At 43.2% G+C, this 15287-nt stretch overlaps 2 protein-coding genes across 5 annotated transcripts in view; one reads left to right on the top strand and one right to left on the bottom strand.

Moving 5' to 3' along the window:
- ANGPT2 (angiopoietin 2) overlaps positions 1 to 2807 on the bottom strand; it is a 60794-nt gene extending 57987 nt beyond the window's left edge. For both annotated transcript variants that reach the window (XM_012499155.2, XM_003271409.3), the window contains exon 1: positions 1929 to 2807. In XM_012499155.2, coding sequence (XP_012354609.1) covers positions 1929 to 2216 — 288 coding nt within the window. In that variant the 5' untranslated portion in view covers positions 2217 to 2807. The remainder of the gene's footprint in view (positions 1 to 1928) is intronic.
- The window catches only part of MCPH1 (microcephalin 1), a 242280-nt gene that overhangs the window by 154463 nt on the left and 72530 nt on the right, over positions 1 to 15287 (top strand). The gene's annotated exons all lie outside the window — the stretch shown is intronic.

Here is a 15287-nt window from a genome sequence, read left to right as displayed (position 1 = left end):
GAAGAAATTTTGGTCGCCTAACACAGAATTCCTTGTCTTTTTCTATCTTCAAATGCTATCTCAAAGACCCAAGGGAAGGGGTAGTTTACCTAAGAAAGAAATATGAGCTTTGCTTATGGAGTTTCAGGTATACCTAATGTAGGGTTAATTAAGCAAATACAATTTAGCAACCTTGCACTTGGCATAGCATTCTTTTATGTTTCCTGGCTATTTCTTCTAGGAGATGACTTGCCCGTCGGGCAGATTAGAATATTTACTGCAATGCGTCTTTCATGCCTCACTGTGACTCTAACCACGGTAGCTGTGGGAAAGCCATTAAACATCAGCATGACGATTTACAAAGAAATAGGAAGTTCAAGTTAAGCAGATATTTAGGATATAGTTTGCCTTCCACGTATTTCAGCCTGTGTTGCTGCATACTTTTTAAGCTTAGCATAATTATTCATACAGCTGTGAATTTTAGAAGATGTTTAAAAGCGCACCACAGTGACCTAGGAAAGGAGGGAAACTTACTGAAGCGCTTGGCCAGGAGCTTAAAAAGACATTGCTAGTGAGTTTTATATTTCATGAAATCTACATTTGATAGGTCATTTTGGTAAGTTTGTGTTGTTTTAAATGACTCCTCTTGACACAGTAACCGGTGGTGCTGGGAACATTCATTCACATTCATTCATTTAAGCTCGTGACTCAAATAATAACAGTCGTTTCCTCTCTGAAGGTAGGGGAGGTAATGAGGAGCACAGACTAGGCTCCAAGATCCGTTCTGAGATTCAGATAAGGTGTCCTAGCAAAAGGCTTATGGTGAAATGAAAGAACATAATTGTGCTTTGTGCTTTTCTAGGGTAACGTGTCAAATGAGGCTCACCAACTTTTAAAAGACTTTATATAGCTTTAGATAATCACATTCCCTGCCATGTAAGCATTGTGATGTAATGGCATCATCATGCTACTTGATTAATTTATGCATTTTGTTTAAAATTCCTTTAGAATATATATAGTCCATATAAAGAAAATTCCAGGGTCGTTTTGGGTTTTGTATAAATAGCTCCCATGTTTACATGTGAAAAAAAATTATTTGTGAAAGAAAAACAGAGGTTTCAATATCCTATTTTGGTTACGTCTCCATAAAAAGTCTAGGAAACAGTGGGATCATCTGTGAAACAGTGGAATCACCCCAAGAACAAACTGTCAGACTGTCCTGTCGTGGCATGACTCGAACATAACCGTCCCACGTGGGGACGCATTCCGCACCGATTGCTGGAACTGACGGGGGCTGCAGTGCTGAATACCTTTGGGACGCTTGGGAACTGTGCCCCTGTTTACAGATGGCAAGCCCTTAGCAGTAGGGCCCTGAGATTTTGAGAAACATAAGGTCTGCTTTATTTAATTTCCTCTCGTTTACCAAGAGTCACAACCGATTTTAGTAAATAAATTCAGGAAATTGGTAAAGCACTTCACTCCATCCATTATGCCTCGGTCATCAGCATGGTTGTCACGGTCTCCCTGGCTCACGGGCTGCTGTGGCTCACAGGCTTCCCTCACTTGCCTGCAACCACCTGAGAGCCTCCCTGGTGATGGGTGTTATGAGCTTAAACGATGTAAACAAACAGAAGGGCACACAAGTTGTGCGGGGAAGTGTATTTCCTCTACCTTGTTAATAAAGATTTCTAACTTTAGAGATTTTCTGTATTGACTCTGGCTTTCTTTCCAAATAATTATTGTAACCCTGGCGACTACCCACACACCCTAGGATAGAATAAAAGAAATTATCTTTCATTTGAGGGTACCAGCAACCTGCTCTGCAGCTCTAATCCTCTTTATCCTCCTTCTTTTTTTTTTTTTTTTTTTGGTTGTTAAAACCTGAGCTGCTGCCAAGCTGATCTTAATAGCATGAATTGTTCACAAAGACAGATGGATTTTTTTCCTACCTTCATTAGCCACTGAGTGTTGTTTTCCATGATGTTCTCCAGTACTTGCAGCCTCTGCACCGAGTCATCGTATTCGAGCGGCGCGTCCCTCTGCACAGCATTGGACACATAGGGGCTGGAGGAAGAGCGGCAGTTGTCCATCTCTGGCAGGAGGAAAGTGTAGCTGCAGGACCCATGCTGGACCTGATATTGCTTCTTTCCTATGCTGTCCATGCTCTTCCGAAAGTTGTTATAGGCTGCAGCCAAGATAAGATCACAGCTCAGAGTAAAGAAAACAATCTGCCACATTCTTTCTTCAGTAATAAACCAGCAGCTTAGCAAACTTGAAGGCACACGCACATCCAGAGTCCCGATCTGCTGCCGTCTAAAACGCAGGGCTACTACGCTGCCATGGCTGGGTCTGTCAATGAAAGTCTTCTCTTTCCTCTTTTTCCAGTAGGAAACCTGGTTTTTAGTGCTGTGTTCTCTCCAGGCATGCAGTAAACTGTCAGATTGCAGTGGAAAGAACAGTCCTGCTCACTTGGGAGGGCTGTGTCAGCTTTTACAGAGCAGCTTTCACGGTCCTTTGTTCCTCTCTCCCCAGATCCTACAGTGTCAGTATCCGAATCAATCACTTTCCTTTCCTTATATGATAAGTTGATAAGAGCAGCCAGACATGTGTAGTGGGCAGCTCCGCCCTCCTGGCTTAGCCGTTATCTTCCTGTAGGGGGTCACTAGCCAGGCAACAGGAAAAATCAGAGCAGAATGCCTGCCGTCCAACCAGGACCCATGCTGCAGAAACCCTCTGGGAAAAACCAATCTGTCACAGGACCCCTGGGCATTTCCTAGGCACCACCCCAATTAAGTATTTCCTAGAGAGAGCAGTTGATCTCTTTTGTCTGAAACAGATTTTGCCGTGCTAAGCTGGCAAAATATCTGAGGTAATAACTTTAATGTTAAAGTACAATGAAAGTTCCTGTTTTTTCCTTTAGGAATAAAAATACTACAAATAGGTCAGGACTTCGGTTTATTTTTGTTATTACAAATAAAGAGGAAGAAGTTTGGCTCTTGTAAACTTGTGCCTTTGCAGAGGGAAAAATAGATTCATTGATATTAGTTGATTCTTGAACCACTAGCCAAGTTACAAGATTTTCATTTCAGAACAGTTGAATAGAAAGATCTTCTGTTAAGTCACGTTAGAAACATCAGTTTCTGAGCTCTGACCTTTATTCTTTAAAAAAAATCCACTTGGATATTCACGCTAAAAATACACTGTACTGATTAAGTTCATTACATTACAACAGAGAAATTAGAATTTAAGTGTCTGTGTAGAAAGAGGAACACAAACTTTTTTTTTTGTTTTTTTTTTTTTTTTTTTGAGACGGAGTCTCGCTGTGTTGCCCAGGCTAGAGTGCAGTGGGGCAATCTCCACTCGCTGCAACCTCCGCCTTCCGGGTTCAAGCGATTCTCTTGCCTCAGGCTCCTGAGCAGCCGGGATTACAGGCGCATGCCACCACACCCGGCTAATGTTTATATTTTTAGTAGAGACGGAGTTTCACCATGTTAGGCTCGTCTCAAACTCCTGACCTTGTGATCGACTCGCCCTTGGCCTCCCAAATTGCTGAGATTACAGGTGTGAGCCACCGTGCCTGGCCCACAAACTTCTTTATTGTATCAGAATTTGTTGACATCTCAGCATTTTGTAACACATTATCAATTACATTAGTGCCCCTTGGTATTAAACTCGGGCAAGTCACTTCCCTGTTTTAATGAAGCTCTAATGTCCTCATCTGTGCAGTTCAAGGGGTGCACTCACAAGATTTTTCAACTTCAATCCTATGGCTCTGTAAGTTCTACGAGTCACTTCCTTTAACAACTAAAACTTAATACTTCAGAGATTAATAATATGTTAACTCACCAGCCCAAGTGTACATAGGGAAAGAGCGCCCTGCCTTTGCTGCGGTTTATCTCTCAAGGTACAAGGTTTATTATTCCTAGTGAGCGCTGAATATTTGGTACCCTGACTTAACAGACCACATCTACCCATAAAAGAGCTTTATATTTTACTAAGCTCTAACCGAAAGACAGCCTTTCCCTTATCTATGAGTAGTTAATGAACAACAGTGTGAATATCTGTGACTTTCTCATCCTCAGAAATCAGCTATTTTTATTTGCTGTCACAATACTCAGAACTACATTTTTATTAAACGCACCCCTAGATCTTGCTGCTGAACATTTGAATAAAGTAGCATGTGTCTTTTGAGAAGGTGTTTATAGGCTTCACCAGACAACCAAAGGGTTCTGTCACACAGAAAAGCTGGAAGACATGCTCTGGAAGGATCCCCTTAGCAGAAGAGGTAGTATGATTCCACCGAGGTTCTGGACATGGTTTCCCCTAAGGGAACCAATTAAAGATGCTATACCGATGCGGACAGTGCATCGTCGAAGAAAGCACATAGGTCTCAAAGATGAGACCTGTGTTAGAACCCTGCTTCTGTGTGACCTCCGGCAAATGCTTCAATTCTCGAAGCCTCAGTCTGCCTAGTCATAAGATGGAGATCATTTTTTTCTCTGTAGGGTTTTTAGGATTAAGATACAATTGTATGTTTAGAAATATTCGTTCCTTTTCTTTACAGGCATCCTCCACTAAATGGGACTCAGTTCTTCCGCCGTCAAATACTGTAACTCTGCTCTTCTCTGAATGCGAAGCAGTAGCAGTGGCATAGGGTGCAATGTTTTTATTTCCTGTTTGGAAAAGCGTATTATAAGGTATTAATATCGCATATGTGGTTTTACCTTTTTTTAAGATTATTTTTTGTAGACACAGGGTCTCACTCTTGTTGCCCAGGCTGGTCTTGAACCCCTGGCATCCAGTGATCCTCTTGCCCTGGCCTCCCAAAGTGCTGGGATCACAGGTGTGAGCCACTGTACCTGGCCTGCATATGTGGTTTTAAAAGTCATTCAGTTGTCTTCCAGGCAAATAGAGTAGTGTAAAAGGAACAAATAGGAAGTGGGCACACCACAGTACTTTTTGTCTACCAGCCTTGTGTCAGACACCATGCTGTGCACTGGCAATAGACAGTAAGGCAACTGGGTGTCTGACCTAAAGAAGCTAATAGTGTATGGAGAGGGAGAAACCCATAAACAAATTGGATGTGATAAGAGAGAGCGGTCAGAGCACACAGGAAGACAATGATGCTTCTGGGGGACAATATGCCATGTGCAGCTGGCATGGACTCCGTCCTTTTCAAATCCCCTCAAGTTCCGAACATGGAAGGAACAGCTCTTTGTAGATTCCTAAATGGAAATTGTCGGAACCAGAGAGTCAGGGGAAGCTCTAGTAGACGCGGAGTTGGCAAACTCTGTCAAGTGTCAGATGGTAGTTATTTTCGGCTGTGCAGGCTATACGGCCACCATCGCCACCACTCAAAGGTGATGTGGTGCAAAGCAGCTACGGGACAGCATAACTGAGTGAGCGTGCTGGGCTCCAGTAAAGCTTTATTCGTGATACTGAAATTTGAATTTCTTGTAATTTTCACATCATGAAATATTGTCTGTATTTTCTCCAATCATTCAAAAGTTTAAAAACCATTCTTAGCTCATAGGCTGTTAGAAACCGGGCTTGGACTATAGCTTGCTGGCCTCTGAGAGTCTAGGTGGTCTGTGGGGGTAGGAGGTGCTGAGCAAGGCTGTCAGCAGTACACACTGCAGCAACCACCACGTGTGGTCAGCAAGGCCGTCCACAGTCCACACAGTGCAATAACTGTGTGTGGTGAGCAAGGCTATTGACACTGTACGCCGTGCAGCAACCGTGTGTGGTCAGCAAGGCCATGGAGAGTGCACACGGTGCGGTGACCACGTGGTGGGCATGGCCATCAACAGGGCACATGGCGCAGTGACCATGTGTGATCAGCAAGGCCATGGATAGTCCACACAGTGCTTTGACTTTGTGTGGTCAGCAAGGCCGTGGATAGTGCATGCGGTGTGTGACCGTGTGTGGTTGGCATGGCCATTGACAGTGCATATGGTGCGGTGACCGTGTGTGATCAGCAAGGCCGTGGGTAGTGCATGCGGTGTGTGACCGTGTGTGGTTGGCATGGCCATTGACAGTGCATATGGTGCGGTGACGGTGTGTGATCAGCAAGGCCGTGGATCGTGCATGCGGTGTGTGACCGTGTGTGATCAGCAAGGCCGTGGATAGTGCATGCAGTGTGTGACCATGTGTGGTTGGCATGGCCATTGACAGTGCATATGGTGCGGTGACCGTGTGTGGTGGCATGGCCATTGACAGTGCATATGGTGTGGTGACCGTGTGTGATCAGCAAGGCCATGGATAGTGCATGCGGTGTGTGACCGTGTGTGATCAGCAAGGCCATGGATAGTGCATGCGGTGTGTGACCGTGTGTGATCAGCAAGGCCATGGATAGTGCATGCGGTGTGTGACCGTGTGTGGTTGGCATGGCCATTGACAGTGCATATGGTGCGGTGACCATGTGTGATCAGCAGGGCCATTGACAGTGCATATGGTGCGGTGACCGTGTGTGATCAGCAAGGCCGTGGATAGTGCACGTGGTGCGGTGACCATGTGTGATCAGCAGGGCCATGGATAGTGCATGCAGTGTGGTGACCATGTGTGGTTGGCATGGCCATTGACAGTGCATATGGTGCGGTGACCATGTGTGATCAGCAGGGCCATGGATAGTGCACGTGGTGTGGTGTCCACCGTGTGAACAGGGGAGGACTGCTGCCTCGGCTCAGCCTTCTGTGTGGCTGCTTACAGGGTCTTACTAAAGGGATAGAATAGGTGCCGAGAGAAAGTGCCACACTGAAGTTAATTAAGGATGCCAGGTGGGGAGAGGGGCCAGAAGTGCCTGGGATGCAAGGGTGCATGGATGGGCACTCAGCTGCAGCCCCTAGGGAAGTGGAGACATGGTCTGCCAGGCCACTGACCAGGAAGCCTCGGGGAGCCAATGAGAGGCCCGTGAAGGCATTAGGTTTAGAGCCTGGAGCTGTGGGTGTCCAGTAACACCACCATGCAGCCTGGGGGTCTGAGGCCACCCATCTGGGACCCCTTCATTCTAAATGAGGCTTGACTAGGGGGTGTCTCAGAACTCTAGAGAAAATCTTGGGTGCCTCCCTGCTATACTGATGGGACCACAAGAGGCAGGTGAGACTGTCAGATGAGAAACATTATTACAGGTTCCCAAAAGCCACCTGCCTACCCACCCAGTTTTTTTCTGTAATAGTTCTGCCGAACAGCTGTGCATAGTGCCATTTATTTCCTTAATACTGTTTGTTTTCTCCCCCATATTGTGTGTCAGCAACTGACATTTCAGAGGTTCCCATGTGTTCTCTGTGGAACTGTCTCAAGTTCTTATTACCCTGGTTGACCACACCAGAAAAACCACAGCTACCTACTCCCAGAAAGAGGCCAATGTTACAAAGAACCTTATGGCCAGCCCTTTTGGCTCAGTTTGCCCAGTTGGAGGCCCTAAGGCACAAACAAGGAAAGCCAAAGGGCCTCCTGAGAACCGTGGAAGTGGGTGGTGCCTGGACCCATCGCTAGCTGAATGTGGAAAAGGACTCATGACAGTCAAACCATCCCAGGTTCCCCCAGAGCAATCCATGCAGCTCTCATAAGCAACCGGAAACGAAAAAGGTTGCTAAGTCAGCACAAAGTGGGGCAGCCCCCCAGCTATGGGTTGCCAAACAGAATTTGCTTGTGGGCCCCCGTGACCCCTGCTGTTGTCTAGCAGGCCAGTTTAATACTCAGCATTCATCCAGATCAAGGGATGGAAATGGGGCTACCAGCCTGACCCAGGCCCGGGGTCGTTTTGCTTTTCCAACCTGTACCGTCGCAGCAATGCATTGCCAGCATGCAATTTGAAAAACGCTGCCGAGCTGAAAAACACATGGAAAGGGCTCAGACATACTTAAAGGCACATTGCTGCCCTGCGTTTATCGGGCAGTTTGTGCTGACGTCGTTTTCCATTCGGCCTGGGCAACCCCTCCTGAGACTGTCTCCAGCCTGCCGTCCTCAGCACGGCCTGCCCTGCTACAGTCTGCCTTCCTCCCACTGTCCCTGCCTGCAGGCCTCGGAGGCGGTGACTGCTGCAGGCTTATTTGGGCAGCCTGGCCTTAATTTTTGGAAAGTGCCTTGTTGATGTATGAGGAACTTCCAGGGCTGAAATAGTCTAAAAAAATGAAGCTGGGACACTGTGTTTTGATTTTAGCCGTTTGCAGACAGAGGGGCACAATCGGGACTCTTGGGCGCCTGGCACACTAAGCTGGGAGGGACTTTTGAGACATCTTGGCCGTCTAAATCAGTCAACATGTTTATATATACAACTTAATGTTCAGTATACAGGGAAAACCATTAGAAGGTTTGCTGCACATAAAACTGTTGTTAAAGTTATTTTTATTACTTCCCCCCACAAATTGTATGCAATAATTAATAAGAACTAAAGAAATAGCCACAACTGGCACAACACCTGCACCCCTGCCAAAAAAAAAATTCTGCTTTCTGAAAGGAAGCAGGCCCCCTATATAGTGATTCCTTTATATGCCTCCTGGAAGATCTGTTTCAACTCCATTTTGATATATGTTGAACCAGATTTGAAGACCCACAAATGCAGTCTAGAGCCATTTTGCAAAAGTGTTGCTGCATCAACCGTTTCCATTCCCCAGAGCTGCTCATCATGTTAAACTAGTGTTAAATCCTGACTTTGGAATGCTAGGAAGGATAATTCCAGCCATGGGATTTCAAAAAAGTACCAAAGGAAAGCCCCTTCAAGTTACTGTAAAGACAGAAGAAAAGGAAGAAAAATATAAACACACACGTATAAACATGTAAGGTAGCTTTTGTCCCTATAACAGATAAGGAAATCAAGTCTCAGTGAAGAGAGAGACAAGAATTCCCTTAGCCAAGTGCCTGTGTGTGTCTGTCTTTTACGTTAATGGTTATGAATTTAAGGAGAATTGAAAGCAATATTTTTGCCCCTCTTTAACATGGCAAATAGACCCTCGTTTAGAGATGATCAAGAATCACCATTTAGTACTGACCATCACCTCTGTGCAGCACAAACACACATCCCGAGTGACAGAATCCATTTCACTGCCAAAGACTCTTAGCGGCCTTCAGTCCTCTTGAGCTGGAGCCACTGGGTCTTGTATGGAAGCTCACCGGACATCCCATGTGGACCTCGGGCATCTGAGCCAGTACCATCCTATTACAAGTGCAGAAACCACGTCATTATTGCAGACCTGAATTCAAATTGTTACTTGCTAGCTTAGGAAAGAATCCTTGGAAATCCAACATACTGTCTAAATGGATCAGTTAAGCTTTATATGTGCATTCTATATACCCTTTCATTGTTTGGGCTTAAATAACTTTTCTGCTTTGTCTGGTTTAATTTCATCCAATGTGGATCGCTGGAAGAATATGATGTATGTTTTAGAATAGAAACACTTCTGAGATGAAGTTGAGCACAATTTCCTGTTCTAGTTGCAATTAAATATAAATATAGCATTTGACATAAAATAGCTGGCCCAATATATTTAGAGTACAAGTTAAGTGTCATCCGCTTAGAATTGGGCATTGACTCCGTAGAATTCACCTTTGTACAAGGTGAGCAAATGTATATTTTGTTAAAAATAAGTATCTGACTGCCAAAACGGACAGAAAGCTCTTTGCCAGATGTGTTTTCAGGCCATTTCCTTTCCTGGGAAACAGCCATTTCCCCCACATTATAGTTGTGTTTTCATTTGCGGGTAGATAGAGTAAGCGCAGGAGTTAAAGGACCCGGGCCTCCACAGCCAAGGCCTTATCTCGGACAATTATCTTTCTCCTTGCAGCTGTGTAACTTCTGTTTGACACAGAACCCAGAAACCCTGTTAGTGGGAAGGATCAGAGTTAATAGGAGAAAACCTTCATTGTTCATGTGACTTCTCAGGTGCTTGGCATTCTTATTTAGGTGGCTTAAAAAAGTTCCAAGTACTCATTCATTCTAACTTATCTGTGTTCATTGTGAAATTGTGTGTGAATGACATTTAGAGCAGATGGATTGTTGGTTTTTTTTTTTTTTTAAGAAACTTAAGCGTTTCCCAAATCTTTCACAGTTTGTACTACCGCAAACCAGCATAACATCTGCTGCAGAATTTCATATTTTGAAGCTGCACTGTATATCTTATGGAACCTTAAGGACTTTGAAGGGAACAGCTTTTTATTTCCTAGCAGTTGGGAAATATCCAAGTAACTATTTTTTTAAGAAAAAAAATCCTTGAGTTTTTAGAAATAGTTTATGTAACTGTTATGCTGTTTGATTTTTAAATATTTTCATTCTCTAGGATTATTATGGAATATTTTATCTTCCCATCAAAAAAATGCCAGAAGGTCAAGATACAAGTCACAACATTAAAAGGGAGTGGATACAATTCTAAAACAATAGATGAGTACATTTGCCTGATAATATTTTTGCCAGTAATTCTGTGTCCTGTTTTCTCCCCATAGAAAGAAATGCTAAACATTTTTTTTTCAATGGATTGATGTCAGTGTTTACTAACATGACCTGTGTGAAGTCAAATAAAGTCCTTCCTTTGACAAACACCATATTTCATTAGTGGCTTTGAGGTGGGCTTATTCGTTATAATTCACATTAAATGTTCCCAAATCCATTTCATAAATGTTGTAGAGATCTCAAAGTCCGTTGCTTCCAAAAAATATGTCCAGTCTCTTTGTCATAACCATCCTAATAAAGATCTAAATTTCTTAGCGTACATTTTCATTCGAAAGTGGCGTAATGCCAGCTAGATTAATTCTTGTTTAATCTAAATTTATAAAATTTTTATCTTAATTATTGAGAAACCTTTTTTAAAAAGAGATAAAAATGTCATATGTGCTATTTACATTAAGATATATTATCTGTCTTGGTTATAGGTTAAGATAAATAAAATTGCTTATGTCAAAGAAGTAAAAAAAAAGCCCATGACCTCCTTTTGGTATCCCCGTCCATCTGGCAGACTTAATATGAAAAAATCTTCCTGTGGGAAATTAGGCTTGATTATAGAGTTACAAGTACAAAAAGTAGTTTTTGAAGAATTATATTAGAATTATAATAAATAGTTACACATAAAAGGAAGGGATGTTTGCTTGAAGTGTATAAAAATATTCCTTGTTACTCTTGCCCCCTCATGAATCTTAGTTGTCTGATGATGGTTCAAGTCTTTTCTGATGATGGTTCAAGTCTTTCCTAATGATCCAGAATGTATCCCTCCACTTTTTCTCTTAAAAACGCTATTTCAAGCATTTTGTTTGGTACCCCATTAATAATAAAGCATACTTCCCCAAAATGTTCCATTTCAAGTAAGCGGTCTAAAAGTCAAAGACCGGCTGATACAAAAGAGAAAAGTAAATTGTACAAAGACTGAAGAGAGGACGCAGTATTAAAGGTACCAAGTTCTTGACATCGGTTTCCCTCAAGAAAAAAAAAATGAATAACGTTTTTTGAAAGCCTGAAACTATTCTAGTAAAATATTTGCGGAAAAAATAATATGTACTTTCCTCCCAAATCCTGATATGCATTTAAATCACCTTTTTTACTTATAAGTTAAAAAGTCTTTCTTGACTACAATAAAAATTTAAAAATGGTACCTATTTAAGAATGCAAGTATCAAATCCACTTGTAATACTCACTAGCTCCCTCTGCTGATCTCCTATCAAGCGACAGGCAAATCTTTCCATGATTGTTATTACAGTTCTTAATGGAAATGATAGGTAATTTAGGACGTACATCAGTTGCAACTAAAATACAACCTACAATGCTTTCATTTTAATTTCAGTGCAAAAGCACATCACACCATATACAGATGCTAAAGACTGACGTGCACACACACAGTGAAAAAATATTTTTAGGCATTCATTTAGCATACAGACACCTAGGAGCTGTCTCTGTATCCTCGGGTGATAAGGTTACTACTATTACAACAGCAGAAAAAGAGGTTTGTACTGTCTGTCTTCATGAGGAGCCAATTTAGAGACCCAATCCTGTTCACCCCAAGCTTACAGTCTAACGAGGTGAACAGATGTCCCATCTTGATGCACAAGCATTGCTGCCTAAGGCCCTGGGTAGTGCAGGAGGGAGCCCCCACATGGGAAGCCTCCCAAACCACGTAAGGGGTGCATGAACAGCAGGAATAGTTTCACTGCTTATTTAGATCCACATTGTTACTTATTTAAGAAGAACATACTCTGCCCTTTCTCCCTCCCTGAATAAAGACCAAAACTGAGGGAAATTATATTCCAGGCTGAGAAAATTGCCTGTGCACTTAAAAAATAAAGAAATAAATAAAAGGCGAGACCATGGAACTTAAAATAAATTAACAATAATTGAGCCAAGAGTGAGGAGATGGGTGAGTCGGAGATGCGGTCTGGAACTAGCTGCTGAAGAGTCTGCTTAGGAATTGGGGTTGTACCCTGGACATAAAGCATTTGGGGCAGGGGAGTGGCCTGATGTGACTGGGAAAGGACCCTGGAGTGCTGTGTGCAGAAGGGGTTAGGGGAGGTGTGAGTAGAGGCAGAGAGACCAGGGCAGAAGCTGCTACAGTAATTCAGGTTAGATATTATAGTGGCCTGTGCTAGAATATTAACATCAGACTCATGATGTTAAAGAGGGGTGATCAATAGGCCTTCTAGATGGATGGAATACAGGGAGTCCAGGAATGGGATTGGTTTGGTACTGGGATTGACTCTTACACTTAAAAACACTAAAATAACTTGGCAATAGTTTTTAAAGCATCTGTAAAATGACAAGACAATAAGCACATATTCTGCCCAAACTTATGTGAAGGCAGGAATCATGTGAGCTATTAAAGAGCTTTGCCATCGAGTCATTTGCCAAACCTGGCCAAGTTAAGCCTACTTCAAGGCCTGAGTGGTTCAGCCAGAAGACAAAGACCAGGACCCAAAGAAATGGGAGCATCCGATGAGATACCTCCTTCCAGGAAGGCTCTACCCCAGTGTCAGGGAAGCAGAAGTAAACCTGCCCACCCCACTCTCCAGAGCACACAAGAAAACATGCCTGGATGTTCAACAGAACCAGAAGAGGGGAGCCCATCCCTGAGAATTTAACTACAAGCTCACCCTTTTGGGTTTTACAGTACACATAAGGTGGTCAGAAAAAACCACAGTGAATTGTTCTAAAGTGGTCCCAGGCTGATCATCTTAATCCCCTAGGTTTGTGGAAGAAGCAAATGAAAATCCTTTCTGGGAGAATGCACCTTCATCATGGGTCTCAAAACATTGTTATAATTTGCCGGGCACAGTGGCTCACACCTGTAATCCCAGCACTTTGGGAGGCCGAGGCGGGAGGATCACGAGGTCAGGAGATCGAGACACGGTGAAACCCCGTCTCTACTAAAAATACAAAAAAATTAGCTGGGCCTGGTGGCGGGTGCCTGTAGTCCCAGCTACTCAGAGAGGCTGAGGCAGGAGAATGGCGTGAACCCGGGAGGCGGAGCTTGCAGTGAGCCGAGATTGCGCCACTGCACTCCAGCCTGGGCAACAGACTGAGACTCTGTCTCAAAAAAAAAAAAAAAAAAAAAATTCTTTCTAAAAAAAAAAAAAAAAAAAATTCTTACAATTTCCCAAGAATAATGGGCAACTCACAGACAAAAATAAACACACAAGAAAACATAGTGCTATTAGCAAAAATCAGCAGAAAGAAGAAATAGTAAAAACAGACCAGCCAAAAACATCTATCCCTGCTGTATTGGTTTGCTAAGGCTGCAGTAGAATGTACCACAAACCGGGTGCCTAAAACAATGGGAATTTATTCTCACAGCTCTGGAGGCTAGAAGTCTGTAATTGAGGCGTCAGCAGGGTCATGCTCCCTCTGAAACCTATACGGGGTCCTTCCCTGCCCCATCCTAGCTTCTGGTGTTGCTGGCCTCATTGTCTCATGGTATTCTCCCTGACTATGTGGCCATCTTTTTATAAAGACGCAGTCACATTGGATTAAGAGCCCACCCCACTCCAGCAGGACCTCCTCTCAACTAGTTAAACCTGCAGTGACGCTGCTTCCAAATAAGCCCACGTGCTGAGTTGCTGGGGATTAGGACTTACATCTTTCTGTCAGGGATGTAATTCTACCCATAACACTTACCATGTTTAAAGATGAAAGTAAAATTTTGAAAACACGTAAAGGGGACAGACAACTAAAGAAAAAAATCTTGCAGATGTAAAATGAAAATTTATGAAAAATACAATGATTGGAATTTATAATTCAAAGTCATGTTTAACAAGATTAGACACACCTGAAGCTGAAAGATAAGTGAAAAAGGAGTCATCCCAGGTGTAGGACAGAGAGACGAGTTAAGGACCAGGAGAGAAAGTGAAGGAAGACCTGCAGGATGGAGGAAGAGTGTCTGACAAAGTCCATCCAAATTCCAGAAGAAGGGAGAGAGAACAGGGCAGGCAGTATCCAAGGAGATAATCACTGAAGCTTTTCCCAAAGTGATGAAAGATATCAAGCTACAGATTCCAAAAACGGCGAAAAATGACAAACAGGATAAATAAAATGATGGGGTAAAGCAGTAAGAGGGAAGAGTCAAGAATTACTGGTTCTGCAGTTTCTGGCCTGGCAGCTGCACGGATAGGATTCTCAAGGGCTCGGAACGGGAGAGCTAGCAGAGAGGCAATGCATGCAGCTTGCAAACATTCAGTTTAAATTGGCTGTGAGACTTCCAGTTAGAGTTTTCCTACTGCATATATGGATCTGAGCTCAAGAAGACCTATTTTCGTGATTAATCTCAATGCCAGCCTCGTTACACAATCTTAACTAATATTAAACAGTATATGAAACAGGTGAAGAAGAACAGCTGTATAAATTGCATAAAGCTTAGCAATCTGGGTTTTTCTAGACAAAGTAAACAGCAAAGCAGGTCCATTATCAGGGACCCTTGGCCAGGGTTTCACAGGTGCAGGTTCTGCAGATGACGGCATATTGTCCTGTTCTCTGGATTATGGTTCTGGAAGAGATAATGATAAAGAAGACCTGGGCTGGTCAGTAAAAAGGTCCTACATGGTGTCTATACGATGTTGCAAGTGACTAAAGATGAGTAAAACTTACAAGATATAATTAGTAGCATGCAGCTCTTCATAAATTTGTCACTTCTTTGAAGGTCCTTGTTGTGAGTTGAATTTTGTTCTCCGAAAATTCATGTTGAAGTCCTAACCCCCGCCCCCACCCACCCCCCACCCGCTCCACTCCCCGTACCTCAGCATGTGACCGTCTTCGGAAGTAGAGCCATTGCAGATGTAATTAATTAAGATAGGGTCATACTGGAGTGGAATGGGCCCCTAATCTAATGTGACAGATGTCTTTA

Source organism: Nomascus leucogenys, chromosome 4 (genome assembly GCF_006542625.1).
Source record: "Nomascus leucogenys isolate Asia chromosome 4, Asia_NLE_v1, whole genome shotgun sequence".
Lineage (NCBI taxonomy): Eukaryota > Metazoa > Chordata > Mammalia > Primates > Hylobatidae > Nomascus > Nomascus leucogenys.
The sequence above is the reverse complement of the archived record's forward strand: the minus strand, read 5'-3'. Positions and strand labels throughout refer to the sequence as shown.